The 19323-nt window shown below is 45.0% G+C and overlaps 1 protein-coding gene across 1 annotated transcript in view; it reads left to right on the top strand.

The window, feature by feature from the left end:
• The window catches only part of arfgef1 (ADP-ribosylation factor guanine nucleotide-exchange factor 1 (brefeldin A-inhibited)), a 40243-nt gene that overhangs the window by 4163 nt on the left and 16757 nt on the right, over window positions 1-19323 (top strand). The window contains exons 2-12 of the mRNA XM_030768928.1: window positions 8642-8672; window positions 10186-10342; window positions 10562-10708; window positions 11278-11457; window positions 14578-14868; window positions 15579-15663; window positions 15829-16016; window positions 16430-16563; window positions 18293-18527; window positions 18947-19046; window positions 19170-19309. Of these exons, the coding sequence (XP_030624788.1) occupies window positions 8642-8672; window positions 10186-10342; window positions 10562-10708; window positions 11278-11457; window positions 14578-14868; window positions 15579-15663; window positions 15829-16016; window positions 16430-16563; window positions 18293-18527; window positions 18947-19046; window positions 19170-19309 (1688 nt within the window). The remainder of the gene's footprint in view (window positions 1-8641; window positions 8673-10185; window positions 10343-10561; window positions 10709-11277; window positions 11458-14577; window positions 14869-15578; window positions 15664-15828; window positions 16017-16429; window positions 16564-18292; window positions 18528-18946; window positions 19047-19169; window positions 19310-19323) is intronic.

The following is a 19323-nucleotide window of genomic DNA, read 5'->3' as shown; positions in this document are numbered from 1 at the left end:
TATATATGGAACTTGTTGAAAGTGCATCATCGTGTTTTATTATAGAATTGCCAAGCAATAGTCTGGATAGAGCCTCTCTTGCTCCCTGTTTTATGTGGCTGTCTTCAGAAATGCGCCTAGAAATTTAAAATGCAACACATTTATTTTCCCCAGGCTGTTTTGCGGTTTCCTTCTCTTTCTGTCTGAGAAAAGATGCGGGTGAATTCCTCCTAATTTCTGCCACAATGTAAAAGGATGCCTGTGCTAACTTTAAAGAACTCAAAAAAGTTTAAGCACAGCGGGAAAACACGTTGACTCACATACACACACACACACACACACTCACACAACAGAAATGAAAAGATGAAGTGTGTGTCGAAGGAGACCAATCTGGCGTAATGCCTAGCTTTACTGGCGGGCACTGTTGTTTTGTGGCCACACCGTGAATATGGGGAATTAATTTAATTTGCTGCGTGCTGGTTCATTGTTGATGTTTTTGCCTGCCCCTTCCTTTTTCTTTTTTCTTTTCTTTTCTTTTTCTTTTTTTTGTTTTTTTTTTTTGGAAGGTGTTTGTGATTGCTGAATATTATGAAAAATGCTACCAGGTTTCCATATCAGCTCTAGCCCAGTTGAATCGGAGTCTTGCTCCGGGAACCTGCCTTCAGTATTCATTAACACAACAAGTTAGCATCTCACGCATCTTTAAGCTTCACCGTCAAAATGAGCAATTTTCCGTAAACAAAGCATCTTTTTTTTTCTTCTTCTTTTTTTTTCTTTTTCTTCCTACAAACAAGTTCGTTTCCCTGAGCGCTTCCAACCCCAGATGCTTTGTCCTGTTACAGCCATAAAAAATGTATCGTCGCTCTGTGCCCGTGTATCATTCAATCGCCATCAGGTAACGAATTAATTCTCGTACCTCCACAAACGAACCAGAGATACCTCTCCGAGTGATACCTCCCCCCCCCCCCCCCCCCTCACTCACTCACACCCACCCTCCGCATCTCCCTTTTGTATCTGAGATGTAATATCACAGTTATAGTCACAGAGGGGTTTTATCCACTGGGAGATGAAAGATGTAATACATTTGCAGGTGGAGAGGAGAGCAGTGATAGAAACGTTGGGGTTTATATGACGCTGTCCTGGCTCGGCAATGTGTCACGGTAATGGAGAGAGGAAGTACTGTGCAGAAAGGCGGGACAGTCCGCGCATACAGACACAGAGCTGTTGGCTTGTTTGTCAGCTATTAATCTTAAAACCTTGACCCTTGACATCTCATGCGGAATATTTTGGTTCTCCAGGACCTATGTAGCACCGAGATGTTGCGTGTGGCTCAAGAAGAATGAGGTCCACACACAGGTCCCCTCAGATTTTCGGAGACAAACTCCATCAGCTTCCTCAGCCGCAGAAGCAGCATAGTTATCACGTTATATATCAAAAGGAATATTTGTTAATATGAATTTGATGTATAATTATATGAAATATAATATTAAAAACGGGGATGTTTTAGGAATTGACCTGCTCATTAAGCGTAACGTGTCTGGTGAAGATGTTTGTTTTCATTTGACTGAAGGTGTTAAATGCATCTCTTTGACGCTACGGCTCTGTCATTAGCCCAGGTATGAACCGTTTCACTGCCGCGACCCGTTGTCCTGGTAACATTCTCCATCACTTCCTGCCTGGCCTGAGAGTCACAGTCACAAAGGCTAAAGCCCCTCCTTTCAGCTCGTACTATAGAGACGTCAGACGCTCCAGCTTTTTCCGCTTGTTCTAACCGTGGTCGTGTCAGCTAACGCGTGTCGAGCACGTGAATCTGTGTGGTCACCCTCCGCCCTCCGCAAGACCTCAGCAGCTGTGTGTCGGCCTCGCACTGACTCAGATCGGTCCTGTTCACCCGCTGAGTGCGGTCTCATGTCGTGTGTGTGAGTTTTTCTTTGTGTTTGGGGTTAAGGCCTCAGCCCGTCTTTTGGTCAGACCGTCAGACCATCTGTCCGTGTGGACATATGCCTGCGTCTGATGGTCAGTGGTCAGAATGACCAGCTGGACCAAACCAAATAAACACCAAATACTGCAATATGCAGTACTAAGAACGCAATGTTTTTAGACACATACAGAGCAGCGCGGAGACAGAAGGCAGGAGAATTGTTTGACAATGATATCAAAAGAGATCATTTTTGCTATTCAAGACCAGTTTCTTTTAATGTCTGTGCTTTTTCGATAAATTGGTAGCATGAATAGCTTTGATCTGTTCCGATGCCTTGGTATGTTCATTCTTTTCTGGAAGCCTAGTATGGTCTCTACAGACATTGCTTTATTGTGAGAGGTATCAAACTTCATAAAGACCATTGGAAACAGGTCCTTTGTGCCTGGTTTAACTCCTACACGCTATCGATTCCCAGCACACTCATACAATTCAGGTGAGAAATGCTGACGGCAGTGTCATAAAATCAGTTCGAGTTTCCCAAGGTTTGTTGCCGAGTAGAATTGCATAGTACAAAGTGAAATGAAACCTTCGGGAATCCGCTCCAAAATGAAGGGGGTTCACCCGCACCCAAAAAATGCTGACACCCATAAAAAACGTGTGAGCACGCGTGCGCGTGCGTGTGCATGTGTGTCTAAACGATGTTATGCTAAGCTAGACTGTAACTTAAGTAGTGCGACGGGATCATCACAAAGGGGTACGATGACTCAGTGCCTTTTGTTGACGACGTGAAGGCTGTGCTTTGTGTACTCGTTTTCCACAGATGCCCGTGAATGGAAACACAGAACTGCACCATACCATTTTTACTGCTGTTTGTATGTAGTTATTGAGCCCCGTAATTGGATTTCCTTTGCTGACTGCACATGTCTGGGATGATGATGCTAGTATACGTATGTTTGATGTGTCAGTGCAAGCTTTCATTGTTTGTATAGATAACATAATGGCTATTTGGGCTGTGTTTCTTATTCTGCCTATAAAATACAATGGTTATACCCAACCTTCTGTTATTGGGTTAAGCCTATTGTTTTAAATGCATGCCTTGCTGCAAGGTTTACTCACACCGCTGATGCTTTCCATATTAGTGCGTTTTGAATGTACAGCCTGTGAGCGATTGTCAGTATTGGACCGGGGGGTGGGGGGTGCTGGCTTTGTGAGGTAAGTAAAGTTCATCGGGAGTTAGCGTAGTGTTTAAGACGTCGGAAACGGGTATTGAATTTGTGCCAACGCTGGCGAAGCAGACGCTCTCACGTCCTTTTGAAATGGTAATGCCTCAGTGGGCGAGGAGATCCTCAGCATCTCCCGTCCGAGGTACCGCAACCTGAGGATGAGATCGACCCTCTCCCTCTCTCTCCCTCTCCCCCTCTCCCCCTGTCTCTGGGCGTGTGCACCGAGTTCAGATGAAAACTGAAAACTTGATCTGTCCTAAGCTGTAGCTGGGTCTGGAGGATACCCAAGGCAAGCAAGAGGGGAGATTATGGAATCGTCCGGGAGTGGGAGGACTTTCTCTCTCTCTCTCTCTCTCTCTCTCTCTCTCTCTCTCTCTCTGCCTGCCTGTGAATGCATTTCTCCTGGGGCAGCCTGCGCTTTGGCTCCAAGCCTCACTGCAGAATGACTGTACATACACAAAGAGAAAGGGAGAGAGAGAGAGAGCTTTCAATGAGCTCTCCACTGATAGAGAGAAAAATGAAACGCTGTCTCACAGTCTCCCGGCAGATTGTTATCAAGCACACGCTGAGATGAAGGGGGTGGCTGGAGTCAGACTGGTTTCAGGAGGTGCTTGTGTTACACTGTGGCTCTCGGTGTGTTTTTCTGCTCTGTTTTCGCTGAGTGTTTCTCACGTGCTGTGATGCAGAGATCCTCCTGAGACACCGTGTTTATCTTACCCTCAAGATGTAGAGTGTGTGCGCGTGTGTGTGTGTGTGCGCTCGCGCGCATGTGTGTGGCGTGTGTGTTTGTGTTTAATGCCAAACACAACACTGTTTTCCAGCCAAAAACCTGTGGCGTTATCGATGTCCTACTCTTCCGAATGCGTACAACTCTCTGCCAAACCCAGCGTTTATTGAATTATTCCTGACAATGAAGACTGCTAAAGTCAGCAAAAAAAATTTTTTTTTTTTACTCAGGTGAAGTCCACTTTTAAGTGGATCCATTTAGAGTATGCGCCGTCGGTGCCATTCACCTGAGCCCACGGCTCGTTAGTTTCTCAGCCAAACCAAGACTTTATAACAGCACAGAAAATCCGCAGTTGCTGGTCAGGTCCTTGGTTTAGCGGAGTATGACACATTTAACGGTGTCATAAATTCTGATTTCACTCTTCAGTGAGTTTCAGTACAAAATCACAGGCAAGGCGGTAGCAGTGAAGAGAGGGGTGGAAATTGGAACGAACGGCTCGGGTCGAAATGATACCTGCATCTTTAAAGCTCTGCCTCTATCTCTCTCAGTCAGCGCAGAATCAAACAGAACCAAGTCCACTGGAGGTTCTGGCCCGGCTCGTACGTCAGTCAGTGTTAACGTACGCGAGTGGCTGACGTGTGTGGTGAAATATATCTTCCCTGTGACACACGTCACGCTCAGAGTCTGCTATCTGGCCCAGATCCTGCAGTGCCCATGACCTGGACAACAGTTTTTCTTTTTCCTTTTTTCTTTATTCTTCAACACTAACTGTACCTCCCAGGACAGGAACAGAACCTTCTGGACTGTGCTGCCTCACACGGACTCACTTGTTCCCTTGACAGAAGATAACGTGGCTTTTTTTCAGTAGAGACTTTTCACCAGTGTAATATTCCGTAATATTACAGTTATCAGAAATACAAAGCACAATGGCTGGTGTACAAACAAGACAGTTTCACATAGATGTGTATTTTAGGTAAACTTTTGAAGGTAATAAAAATGTATAAGCAAAGCTAAAAAAAAAAAAAAAAAAAAAAAAAAAAAGCTCACATAATGATCTACAGCCTCTCCTCTGTCCCTGCAGATAGTGTTGTGTTGTATTACAGGATAATGTTCTGGTTTTTTTTTCCTTGACATCAGCCCCCTGATTTGTGGAATCATAGCCACGCTCGTTTCAGCGTTGGCTTGTTACTACTTGGCAGATTTATTTTTGTTTTCAGCACCTTTCTTCAGAACCATCATCATTCTCACAGTTACCGTCAGATTTGTTTATCAAAACCACCGCAGGGTTGCTGCATGCATAATGTTTTCTCCCATCTCAAACCTGTTAGTGAGAAAAGTAAGGTGTGTCCCAACCGCCCCCCCCCCCCCCCCCCCCCCCCCCCCCCCCGCCATGCTGCTTTTTAAACCTCAATTTTAAGGAGTTTTGCATTGATGTCGAGCGTGGTCATGGCTCAGAGGTTTTTCGTTCCTTGGTCAGTTAATGCTTGTTCTGGAACGGAGCCAGCTGCGGCCACGGCGTTGACTAAAAGGCGTCTTCGCTCTCTCTCTCTCTCAGGCAGCCAGATGCAGGGGCTTTGTGTTGTGTACGCACATCAGGAAGAGTTCGGAGGTGCATAGGCTCATATGAGGACAGAGAGCTTTGCCTGAATGCCATATCAGTTTCCAGGGTGAAAAACTCTGGGCTTCACTGATTGTGTGTGTATGTGTGTGTGTGTGTGTGTGTGTGTGTAGGTATGTGTTTTGTATCTGTATCTTTTCATTTGTGTTTGCACACACCTCTGTATGTTTATTCATGCACATATGTGGCTGTTTTTATGAAACTTGCAAATGGGCTCCACTCGTTCTGCTTGTGTTTTCAGATTGTGGGTTTGACCTGAGTTTGATGGTTCAGTCTGAGTACAGTGGGAGATACGGCAACTCAGAGCCGACTTGTGCAATAACAACATGTGGGAAATAATGGGCACGCTTTTTTCACACTAGTGATCTGTTTTGGGGAAAAACATTTGTTTAAAGCACGCACATGCATGCACGCGCATAAACACACACACACAAAAAACACACACACACCCGCACACACACACACACACCTGCGCATACACATCCACTGTGTGAGTCCACAGGTTAATTTACTGTCATACGGGTAACGTGTTTTTTGTCGTTTTTAATGAAACGCAGACGTCTCGGAGCAACAGCCGGGATAGACCGGACCGCCGTTAGCGTCTTTTTGCAGTTGTGTTTTTTTGGCACTGATTGAGTTGTTTAGCCTGACTGTGGCGGTAGTGGATTTGGGAGGATTTGAAACAGAGCTTAAATACTGTTATGTTCCAACCGCTCATCTCTGTTCTGTCTCAGAGGAGTGATTCATTATGTTATTCACTTTATACAGTAGCAGCCCCACTCATCCTTCATTTAATACCATGTCGACCGGAGTTGGGATTTAAACAGGCACGTACTCATTCTTAAACTCATTTAACTTCAAACAGTGGGTGCTGATGCGGTGATAATATTAAGGAGTTAAGGAGGTAAATAACTGATAAATTCATATCGGTAATTACTTTAATGGCGGTGGATTGCTGTTTAGCGTGAATAAATGACTGCAGGAATTTAACAGAAACGAGCAGCCAAGGCCACTGACAGTGCCATTCATGGGAGCCATAACCATGGGCATGGGAACATTGTGTGTGCGTGCGTGCGTGCGTGCGTGCGTGCGTGCGTGCGCGTGCGTGCGCGTGCGTGCGTGCGCGTGCGTGCGCGTGTGCGTATGCGTGTATGCCTGTATATGTCTGCCTCTACATCAGTATGCTAGCTGCAGCCTTTGATGCTGACTCATTATCTTTGTCAACAGTTGCCTATTCAGTCAGACAGGCATTGGCCTTGTCACTTATTTCATTATTTATAAGTAAACACGCCACTCCAGACTTAGCTCCTCTGATTATTCCCAAGCTCGGAACATAAGCTTTTTCAAGGTCAAAACACTCCACTCCACGACTCTATAAATGTACCACTTGGTCCTTTGGCCAAAACTTAAAAAGAAACCAATACAGAGAGTTGGCAGCTACAAACCACGAATCCCACGTCACGCATCTTCGATTTTCCAAACTCGCACACTGCGCAGCAGTGTATGGATAGCAGGTAGCAGGACGGCGGAATAATTGAAATCATTTTGGCTGCGGTATTAAGGTGCTCAGACATCGAATTAGTCTAATACAGGATAATACACTGGATCAGAGTGGGTCTGAATGTACTTATACTAATGTTGCCATGGTTTCACTCCTGAAGTGACAGTTAAGCTGTGAGAGGGCAATGAGAGGAGTTAACAATACTATAAGCCACCTGCCACTGAGGCCTGCCTCCCCAGCACTCTTTATCATCTGCAAACTGGAAGTGATTTTTACTAAACACAATAGCACTATGTCGAAGGGTTTGTTTTTTGTTGGGGGTTTTTTTTTTGGAGGTGTGGGGGGTTGTACTGCTTAGCAAGTGGAATGTAATCTCTGTCAGATTGCTGTTATGCCCGTGTTTCAAAGGAAACACATCTGAGACTTATCAGAAAAAGCGAGCTCAACACCGTGACGAGAGACACTTTATCAGTGACTAAAGGACTACAGGCGACTTTTCTAACACCAGCAATCTTTGTGTACGCCCCGACTTAGTCTTTGCCACTCTGGGGGATGGGGGTGGGGGTGTGTGTGGTGGGGGTGGGAGGTTGCGTGGTTACTCTTGTACGTGGATTGTTTACTGCCCACAGAGAGAGAGAGAGAGGACTCAATCCTCACAGCCTTATTGTCAGTCTGCTAAGCCCTGAGTCATTCATGACTGCTGGGCTGCTACCAGAATGCATTTTACGGTGCAGTGAAGGCAACCATGACCAAAGCACTTAGCATATGCCATACGAGGCTGAGGCCTTGTCAGATGCTATCGTGTCTGTGTGGTTTTTTTTTTCCTACAACAGATATTGAAGTTAAAAAAAAAATGGATTTCACTTCAATTCAGGATAAAAGATTCGAAAACAACTCTCAGTTTTGACATGTTTTAGACAAGAACTTTTCAATAAAGCATCATTTCTCAGAGGCCTGCCAGAACGACTTAAGCTGTTATTTTCTTCAGGTTTTATATTGGATTATAAATGATAGATTTATAAGGAAAAGAAGGAGGACGTAGACTCCTCATGCGGCCCTAAATTCACTGAAAAATGGAATTTGAAGTTGGCCCTAGCCGATACTGACGTTTTCATGCTATCGCGTCTATGAAATAAACACAACCCATGCCACGCAGCAGACAGCTCCGCGGACGGCTGAGACGCAATCAGGACCGATTTGACACCGCTAGTGTGTCAATTCAGCACACAGTGCACAACCAAAGAGCTGCTAGAGATAAGGTTTTCATCCTCTGATTTTCTCCCGCCACACGCAGAGAACGGACCACAAACACGGCCTTGTTTTCCCCAATTGTTCTTCCAGTTAGCGCAGTTCTAGCCGCTCTTCGTTCAGGTTAGTCAGACGCTAGCACAGAGGAGATGCGATATGGAACATTATCTAGTGCTCTCTGAAATACAGAGAATAGACGTCAGTCTTCATGTTCTTTTTACATGAGGGAGAAAGTTCTGTGTTTGATGGGGGTTCGTTTTGTAAACAGGCGTGCAGCGTTTTAATGAAGCGTGTGTCGTCACGGGGGATCTAAGGTGTGTCATTCTCCTATTGTGTTATCATCTCTCTGTTACCGCACTACAGTCATGACTAACACTCCCTCATTTTCTCTTTCTGCTTTTTTTTTTCTTCTTTTTTTTCCCAGAGGAAATCAAAGAAGAAACTGAGAAATTAAGGTAAGATTATTTCCTCAAAGCGATTGCCTTGGGATTTATTTGTGTACTTTTCTCTTGTTCATGCAAAGCTTCTCTGCTTTTGGCATTCAACCCTTCATCTCTTAGTAGAGATTCTGTCTTTGCCTTGAGCGGTTCAGTCCAGAGCTCTTTCTGTTCCTTAATGTGGTTGCAGTTTTTATTTATGTGTCAGTGACCAGGTCCTAAAAGCCTCTCTCCTTTTCATTAATGGCGGGTCTTATGGAGCCTCGCCTGGCAGGGGAGAGAAGAGAGAGAGAGGGAGTGGTCCGGCGTCGCCGGGTAACCGGGGCGGAGGAATGAAATGTACCGTGCCCTCGCGTTCCATCTCTCCCTCTGCAGGGGCAGATCGGCATGTTCTCTCTCTCTCTCTTCGCCTCTCCCTGCTGCCACAACTGTGCACTTAAACCCAGTTTAACACTGCCAGACCTAGCACAGGCGTCAGAGCACAGGCCGTCCTAACACAGGGATCAGAACCTGGGTTATCAGAGTGACGACACAGGTGTGATAACACACAGGCAGACACAGGTGTAGCGTTAAGGCCAGAATGCCTTGTGACATGGTTATAGTTCCTGCGTCCTCTCCGCTGGCAGACAGTTCCTCTCAAGATAAAACAGTAATGAAGGTGAAGTGGCGCCATTCACGTCTGGAAATATTAAAAAATACCAAACCGCTTCAGCGGAGTACTGTGGAGAGTGTCATAACAAAAGGCTTTATAGGCTAAATGTTAAAAGGAGTGAGCTAATCTCTTCGCTCCCAGGATCCGTAGCCTTATCCCTCGTGTCCTGGCTGAAGCCCAATTTATGTCAATTAAGAATATGACCGGGCTAATCCGCTCCGTATTCTGATTAATGGAAGTGGAAGGACAGCAGTGGAGGCAGGCAGAGCAGAAAGACAAGGCTAACTCTCAGCTGACTCAGTCTGGGCTAGAGACATGCCTGAGCACTTTGACATGTTTCCTCTCTCTCTCTCTCTCTCTCTCTCTCTCTTTTTCCTCTCTCTTTCTCTAACTCCGGCTCACACACTCACTCACTCCCTGACTACTATCGCACCCACTCCCTCTCTGCTCTTCTGTCTTCGCTCTCTCTCTCTTTCTCTATCTCTCTGTCTCTCTCTCTCTGTCTCTCTAACTCAGCCTCTCACTCACTCCCTCTGCTCTCTGTCATCTCTCTCTCTTTCTCTCTCTCTGCACTCATTAAGCACTTACTGAAGGACACTGAAGCTTTACATCTCATCAGACAAAAACCGCACAGAAACGCTGTTTTGGCCTTAGTGCGGTACAGTTGGTTTGTGCAGCTGTGGTTAAACCTTTGGCTCTCAGCTAAGTGAATGTTTGTGACCTTGGTTACATTTAATGCAAAATGGCTTTCGAGAAGAACCATAGAACCATCTTTCAAAAACAAAACAAAATAGAAACATGATTGGCTCCAAACTCTGTACAGCTAGTTAACTGGCTGAACTGTGTTTGACTGATGAAGCAATGTGTTTTGTTTTATAGTCCACCTGCTGGAGACAACAAATCAGGTTCAAGTACTCTGCCACCAATCAAATCCAAGACCAACTTCATTGAAGCAGATAAGTACTTCTTGCCGTTTGAGTTGGCCTGTCAGTCCAAATGTCCTCGCATCGTCATCACATCCCTAGACTGTTTACAGGTCAGTATCATTGACAACACGTGTACAACTCATTTCTTCACCTTATTTCATGGCTAAAGATATAATCACAAGACATCTAACCACATGGCAACAATTCCCGTAGCTTCAGCCTGGTAACCTAGTTGTAATAGCAATACTGTAATACCGAATCCTATTGTAGCACCGGGGTTACTGAAAGAGTGGCTTACTCAGCTGATCTTGAGTGTTTATGACCTGCAGAAATTAATCGCATATGGCCACCTGACTGGGAGTGCACCAGACAGCACCGCTCCAGGAAAGAAGTTAATCGACAGGATAATCGAGACCATATGTGGCTGTTTCCAAGGCCCGCAGACCGACGAGGGAGTTCAGCTGCAGATTATAAAGGTTATAGATCATTTTCTCGTTTAAGTTGATGAATTACGATATTCTTGGAGACACTTTTGGATGTTACCCATTTGATACATTTGAATCCTGGTCAAGTATTTGGATCTTTTTCTTCTTAAAAGTAGTTGTTTTTCTTCTGACTTAAGCCCATATGTGTTATTGATGTCAGAACACTGGTACAGAACAATGAGTCTCTCTGCTCACCTGTCATTTTATATGCAGGCAATAATACTTGAGTTCGGTTGAAGTTTTTACCGCGCAAATACTTTTGTTTTACAAATGAGTGACTAGGGAGGCTTGGATTGAAGCTAAATTATCCACACTTTTCATTATCAAGTACCATTCATCATTAGCAAGGTACTGAATGCTCTGGAAGTAGTAGCGAATGATCCCCCCATTGAACCATTCTTTCTGCCTTTGACTAATACGATGGCGTCGTCAGTACGGAAACTGTAGATGTAAACGAAGTTGTAGACTTATCGCCTACATCAGAGTCCGTATGGCGGCGGGTCTGAGTCTAACGCGTTTTTACATTTTTGTGATTTTTTTTTTTTTTTTCTCCTCACCAGGCCTTGCTCACAGCTGTCACGTCCCAGCACATAGAGATTCACGAAGGCACTGTGCTACAGGCTGTAAGAACATGTTACAACATCTACTTGGCCAGCAAGAACCTCATTAACCAGACCACTGCCAAGGCCACCCTTACCCAGATGCTCAACGTCATCTTTGCTCGCATGGAAAACCAGGCAGTGAGTCCTTTCATCAGGTCTCAACCAGCAATATGGGCAAGACAATGCTTGTTCTAATGCTTTTCTCTTTCTTCTTGATTGATACTTTTCCTCCTCCCCCCCCCTTCGAAATATAGCTAACAAATCACAAGATAACTTGGTCTATGGCATCCAGAAAGCGTGATCGTCAGGTAAAGCGTATAGGACTGCTTTGAATCTGCTTGATCTGATCTCTTCTGGTTGTGTGCATTGGCTTCATCCATTCATACCTTTGGTTCTTCTGTTTTGTTTTTTTTTTCTCTCTGGTACTCTAAAAAAAAAAAAAAAAGATCTGTCTTGTAGTGTGCTTGCAGTGGCCTTTTCCTCATTTGCCTGCAGTATTCTCCTCATAACTTTTTTTTTTTTTTACTAGTTTTATTGTTTTCTATTTCATTTTCATATGAGTGGTAGTAGGGAGACCAGTAGCTTTGTTTTAAGTATGTATGTGTGTGTGCGCGTGTGGGTGTGTTATTAGGCAAGTGCATGCCGTTAAAAACAGTAGAATAGAGTCAAAACGTTCTGTATATTTTAAACTGGGATCATAGGAGCACATTGTATCATAGAGTCTCAAAGCTCACGTAGCATATATCACATGTAGTACCATGTCACTACCGCTACTACAAAGCAAACGTCACGCGCCATTTCTGTGAGTCCAGTGTTCTGTTTCGTTCCAATGTTTTGTTACATCCTCAGTGAAACTGTCTGTTAGTGAAAGGACTCGTAGTTCCTAAACACCTCATAAGAATACAATACGAAATCACCTCACACGCTCTTTTGAACTATGATAATTCGTCTCTCTTGCCTCATTGTTTACAACATAGCTCCACAGACTCTATGTCTGGGGAGCTCACGGGTGTGAGAGGTGGAGGTGCCTGCCGGAGCGATGGAGGTTCATGTGCTTCTCTCATGGGTGTACTGGCAGCAACACAAGGAGCATTAAGCAAGTGTTCTCCGATCCGTACCTCATTTCTTATCGTGTCGAGAGCCGGACGCCGGACCCCACGGGGGAGCCGGAGCGATGGCTTGTCACGTTCTCTTACCTTTAAACAGCTGCTTCAGAGTCGATGAATGACACTGGCCTTAATTAAACTGCCTTGACATGAAAAAGGTCTAGCGAAAGCTTCTTTTGTCTGAGCGGTTCCGTACGCGTCGGATCAAACGGCCACGCGCCAATAGCGTTCCAGGTTTCTGTCATGTCGTGTTCATTAGGAGAGGGAAGGGATGCAGAGAACACCTCTGAAACCTCGGCTAAACACAGGACATGAGCCAAATACCAAAGACTTCTGCTTTCCCCTCTCTCTCTCTCTCTCTCTCCCTCTCTCTCTCTCTCTCTCTCTCTCTCTCTGCACCAAGCTCAGCTGCGCTTCGACCCATTCCACCTACACCAGAGAGTGAAGGACTAAAGAGTCAGAAAAATAACTGTCAAACACTCTCAGTCCACCTTGTCATTAAAAGTGCTTTTGTTCACCAAACTCAGCATTGCATATGGACATACATTAAACCTTGCACAGCTCTGTTTTAATGTATGGAATCGGTTTGCCCTCAGCTATAGTGGCACCAGCAGTCGGTTTGGCTAAATGGTTACGTCAGCATCATTAGTTTGGTTTTACAACGGGTGAATTTCTAACAGCCTGGGCAGTGGAGCACTAGTTGAGTCTCACTAACTACATACTCCTCTGTTTGACCCCCCTCTCCCTCCCTGTTAACAGTAACCTTAGACTTAGTAAACATAAGCAATTGAAAAATATCCTTTTCAAACAGCACGGATCAGATTACAGACGTGGTCACATGTTGATACCACCGCTCCATGACAATGCTGTAGTTCAGCAAGAATCTAAAGAGGTGGCAATAAAACTGTTGCAGTGCGGTGAGGCTTGTTACGGCTACTTTCCGTAATACACTTGTTGTGAGAATGCTCTCCTACTTAGCATGCACTGTTCGACCTCAGTCCCTGTAGAATACAGACTATCGATCTCTACAAAGACATATCGAAACCAGAATGATAATACCTTTTTTTTTTTACGATTCGGTCCGAACTTTCGTGCCCAAATTCTCAAACACGGGTCCCGAAGGACCCACGTTATCGCGGGACTTCCGTGCCATACATGTGTCTTTTTCCCTATGCGTTTTTTATAGTGGGGCGTTGAGCAAAACAACAGATGCGTCAGTGTGTGTTCACACTCTCAGCTGCGACCACGAATTTCCTTTTCTTCTCACCTAGAGTTATCTGTCGCTTGTTAATAGACAAGAAACTGCTTCTACTTCTACTTCTAGAAAATACCGTTTAAAGTGTTAGCTGAAATACTAGTGCACCGGTTACCATGCGAATCAGTACTGAGGTTAGTGAAGCAGTGAACTTCAGCAGGAGTCGGGCTCTGTGCAGGTGAGAGTGTGCTGTACTACTACATAGAGAGCACACGCGCATAATAGAACAAGTGATATGTATATGTAACAGTCAAGAAGTGTAATCTTTGTACATTCATAAAAAGCCTCATTACTGTAGTTTTCATCTTCTTAACGATTTCATTGCACTGCACAATTTGCCCCATTACTTTGTGCACTGTCAAGACAATACCATGATATAGTTCACATTGCTTGGTCAGGTAAGACATGTTGCTTTATCGAAACATTTTTTTGTTGTCGTTTTTTTGGGGGGTTTTTTGTTTTTTCCTTAGCCATCAGTGCACTATTTAAAAATATCAAGCATGACAGCCTTGTTGTTGCTAAGACCTAATCACCATCTCAACTGCATGTAGACCAATCATCATTGGTTCTCATGACCACAAACACATTTGGCACATACTGGTCCAATGCTAAAAGATCCCAGCTTTTTCCTTCTTGTTTTAAAAAAAAAAAAAAAAAGAATTCCTGAAAAAACGTTCCCAAACGCAGTCGTTTGCTTTTCCTGCTCCGAGACCGGGATGCGTCGCAGCTTGGCTTTGGAGTCTAGGCTGCCCTGGGGAACATGAGATTGCTTTACCAGCCTGTAATTACTCTCACGCTCGTGTGTTTTCCTTACGTAAACAACGGTGAATGCGTGTGTGTGTCTGTGTGTGTGTGTGTGTGTGTGTGTGTGTGTGTGTGTGCCCACTCGCCGTCTAGCTCCAGGAGGCGAAGCAGATGGAGAGGGAGAGACACAGGCAGCATTCTCCGGTCAGCCAGCAAGAGCCAGAGTCTCCTCAGCTGCAGCAGCACGCGGACCCGCCGGCCAAGACCCCGCCGCAGGAGGCCAACGGCAGGCCCGAGCACCAAGGCAGCAAGCCCGAGCAGGGCTCCCCGCCCTACGAGAGCCCCGAACCGGAGAACGGCTCCGACTTCAGCCCCGCCGAGAATGAACAAACCGAAGCGGATCAGGCCACCGCTGCAGCCCAAAGTAAACCTCACAGTACAGCTGTGTTTTGTTCTTCATACGTCGTAAAAAAAAGAAAAAAAAAAGGGCTGGCTTTTCTTCAGTCGCTTCCAGAGTGGAAACTCTATATTCAGAATTCCCTTCAGTTCAGACTAACGTAACCCATATTCTCTCTCAGATGCGATTTTAGCCGTTTTAGTTTTACTGTAGTCTGTCATTGCGTTCTCATCGCACATACATACAGCGAAGCTTCTCTCTGTATGTGTGTGTCGTTGTTATGTAATGTGTGTGCAGTAATAGTAATCATTAGGGACTGATGAAAACAATCATCAGTGAACAATGGAATTCAAGGGCTTTCATCTAAAGAGGTTTAAGGGGTTCGGCCTCAGCCTTGATGTGTAACTGTATATGATAACGTGTAATCATAGAACTGTGACCGTGTATTTTGTAAGAATTTGACCGTTTTGTCTCAGCTGATAGTGTTTTGTTACAGGCAGTCATAAATGAATCAATATTGTTCCCACGGTGAGCAAAATTGAAAAATTGCTGGATTAGACAAGATGTTTAGAATACAAAGGCAGGCATTCCAACATTTTTTTTTTTTAAATATTAGATTTGTCTCCCAGGAGGTTACCAAAGCAAAAATCAGCCCTTATATTGCAGCATAAACATAAATAGAGCCAAGATTTACTTTAAGTGCCTGGTTTGTTTTGCCACATTAGGCGCAACGGAGCCCAGCGTGGAGGCTACAGAGGAGGAGGAGGTTCCTAACTATGAGGAGAAGGCTCAGGAGATCGTCCAGAGCATACTGCAAGAAGTGGTGAACACCGTTGCAGGAGGTAAGATGTGTTCAGGTTCTTTGGGTTAGCTTGGTGGTTATGTGTACCCAACCCCTCACTCTTTGGTGTCCTGGAAAAGCTCTGTTCCTAGCGGGTGCTATTTTTACACGTGCATATTAAACCACTCCAAAGGGCACTGCCTGGACCCTGTTCATCTGTGTTCAGATGCCAAGGAGGGTTCGGGTGAGGCCGAGCCCCCGGAGAGCACTCCTAACTCCCTGGAGGAGGAGGGAGGCCTGGGTAGCGACAGCGAGAACGTCCACGCCAACGGCATCCCCGGAACGCCCATCTCGGCGAGCTTCACTCCGTCCCTGCCTGACGACAGGCTGTCCGTCTCGTCCAACGACACTCAGGTGAGCGCGGAGCCGCGGCTGAAAGAGCCAGGAACAAACGTGCTTCTTCCCCACTGCGTTTTGCATTTATTTTACATGGGCACACTCGTGAATGCAGGGTAATGCAAAACAAGCTTATTTGAACTCACCAGTGAAAATAGCGATGTTATGTTATGTTATGTAAATTAGAATTGGACTGGCTTCAACTTCATCTGTCAGATGATATCTGCCCCCGCCCCCCATGCACAAAGTCAATCAGATATATTCATTCAAATATAGTTATTCAAATATCCTTACCTTGTACTTCACTGCAAATGAATCTGTGGTCTGTTTTCTTAGTTTTGTGTTTTTGTGTGTCGTGATTTGATTTGATTGCATCTATGAGAACGATAAATTGATCCAAAATAAATATAAATTTTTTTCTTCTTCCTTAGGAATCTGGAGCACCTACTGGCCCTGCCCCCGGTGCAAAGTTCTCCCACATTCTCCAGAAGGATGCCTTTTTAGTGTTCCGTTCCCTCTGCAAGCTGTCGATGAAGCCCCTCTCTGACGGCCCTCCAGATCCTAAGTAAGCCTGACTCTCTCCCCGCAGCGTTCACTGTGGATCTAAATCAGGAGCAGAGGAGCGCCAGGATTCTCAGCCTCACCGAATCCTCCATGGAACAGAGGAGAGGGAGGGAAAAAAAAAAAAATCAAATCAGAGTTGATTCAATTTCATTTGATGTAGATTAAGCCCGCCGTGTTTTTGCAGAGTAGATTTGGATCCTGAGAGGAATCAGATTTTCTGAATCTGACGAGAGCAGTAGGTGTAATAAGATTTTGGAATCCGCTTTGTCTCTGTAACTCAGCTCAGAATGATCTTTGGCCTGCATGCACGGTCCAGAAGGGGCCCCCTCGGCCGCGCGTAACGAAGCGACGGACCCACGGGCCGTTCAGAGCTTTACCGGCTCCCGTGGCAATGTTAGCCTTTGTCCTCTGAAAGGGGGGAGCTGTCACTCCCCCCAGGAAAGATGTTCCTCTGAGACAATTGAGTGGGAGAGCAGCCATTCATTTCCATCTGTCATCACACACAGGCAGTTGGGAAGAGGCCGCGTCACCACGGTATTGATCTTTTTTTTTTTCTCTCTTTTTTTTTTTTTTTTGTCCGGTGGACGGAGGGGGACGGAGCGAGGGAGGCTCCTTTTCCTCCGGAGATTTACGTCAGGAGTGGTGGGAGAGATATGGCGGTGACCAGATGAAAATAGAGCCGTTGTAAACGGAAGAAAAAAAAAGAAAAGGAAAGATGGATGTGTTTATGTAACGTCATGAGGGGTTTTTTTTGGGGGGGTTAGCTGTTGTACTCAGAGAGTTCAGATGAGCCAGACCCTGTTTCTTACCTGACCGCTGTGGTTTGTTGCCTTAGGTCTGCTCTGTTCAAGGTCTTATGGTTTGGTCTCAACGCTTTATACATCAGAGTGTTTTTATTTGCTTGATTGCTTTGGTCACTTAAGGAGATTTCGGTGACTCTGTCGTTGTTTTTTGTAGGTTCTTTTTATGTTTAAAATGAAAGATGCAATGAGGAAGAGTGGTGAGTCAACAACCAGGGCCGACGGGAAATAGCCAAGTGACTCACTACGTGCAATAAGCCGGTGTCGTAATTTACATTTATTCCAAACTCAAGATAAACCTAGGTTATTTTTTCCTGCTTTTGTTGTTCATGACAGACGCATTTGTTATATATTTTGTACCAGAAAGAGTCTGTTTTTTCATTTTGTTTTGAATTGTTGCACTCTCTAAACCTAATGATAGTTACGCTGAATAACATCATTTGCCGTGATGCATAACCTCATCTTTCATATGAATCCAGCGCTGTCAGTTTAGTAAGAGAGGAACCAAGCTGCTTTCTCTAGAATACCCATACGTTTCTTAGGTCGACAAAGACGGAAGCACTCGCAGCAATCGAGATGTAGCGAAACAAAACACCAGCCACGTCGTAGGCTAACTTCAGAATATAAATACATTAGCATAATTTGAGTTTACAATAAGAGAACCAGTGGATACACATAGCTACTAAATAAACACTTAATTCTAATGTCTATTAGACACTTAAGTGTAATGTCCTGTCCAAACCTGTGATAGCTATTTCTCAAAACTCACACAGAGTGGGCTGACGTCCTTCCAAAACTCATACTGTTTAGACAGCAGAATCGCTATGTTTCCACCATTCGAAATGCATTTTAATTTTCAGTAAACATCGATAGTCCAAAAAAAACCAAAACAAACTCAAACCTCAAACTTTGCCCCCTTGTAACCCTCAGATCCCACGAGCTCCGGTCCAAGGTGCTGTCCTTGCAGTTGCTCCTGTCCATCCTGCAGAACGCCGGGCCTATCTTCAAGACCAACGAGATGTTTATCAACGCCATCAAACAGTACCTGTGCGTCGCTCTGTCCAAAAACGGGGTGTCCTCCGTCCCCGAGGTCTTCGAGCTCTCGCTCTCCATCTTCCTCACCCTGCTGTCCAACTTTAAAACCCATCTCAAGATGCAAATCGAGGTGCTCCACCCCCCCTCCCTTCGAATGCAATTTTCTCCCTAGTTATGAAGTCTAGCTGGCACACAGACATCAATCAACGAAGCATGTAACTGACAGCGTGGGTTTATTCAGGACGTGCTTTATTGCAGAGTTCTGTCATTCTGATTCAACGTGCGCATGCAAACAGACTCAGACCCGCGTTGATTTATCATTAGTTTGTACCATATCGAGGAGATATATTATTCCAATATGATATTGATCACTAAGCGGCCTCCATGTGCTGTCATAATATTTTGACTCTGTGAGAAACATTTTAATCTGTGAAATGCACAACCAAATGAGGTACCTATAGTGGCTGGTTTATATTATTTTAATATTTCTAGCACGTTTGCCGTCTCTGTACGTCTGAATCACCGCGTGTGTTGTTCTTTTCCTTTCAGGTGTTTTTTAAGGAGATTTTTCTGTACATTCTAGAGACGTCCACGAGTTCATACGACCATAAATGGATGGTCATTCAGACTCTCACCAGAATATGTGCCGGTGTGTATGAATCCTCATTCCCTTCACAGACCCCCACCCCCCCACCCCCGAAAAGGTTCCCATGGGTGGAAACCCATCCTCCTAAATCTCACCTGTCTTTTTTTTTTTTTTTTTCCCCCCCAGATGCCCAGTGTGTGGTGGACATTTACGTGAATTATGATTGTGACTTGAATGCTGCTAATATATTTGAAAGACTGGTGAATGACCTTTCCAAAATTGCACAAGGAAGAGGAGGACACGAGCTGGGTACAACTCCAGTTCAGGTAAAAGCACCTGT

Source organism: Chanos chanos, chromosome 3 (genome assembly GCF_902362185.1).
Source record: "Chanos chanos chromosome 3, fChaCha1.1, whole genome shotgun sequence".
NCBI lineage: Eukaryota > Metazoa > Chordata > Actinopteri > Gonorynchiformes > Chanidae > Chanos > Chanos chanos.
The sequence above is the reverse complement of the archived record's forward strand: the minus strand, read 5'-3'. Positions and strand labels throughout refer to the sequence as shown.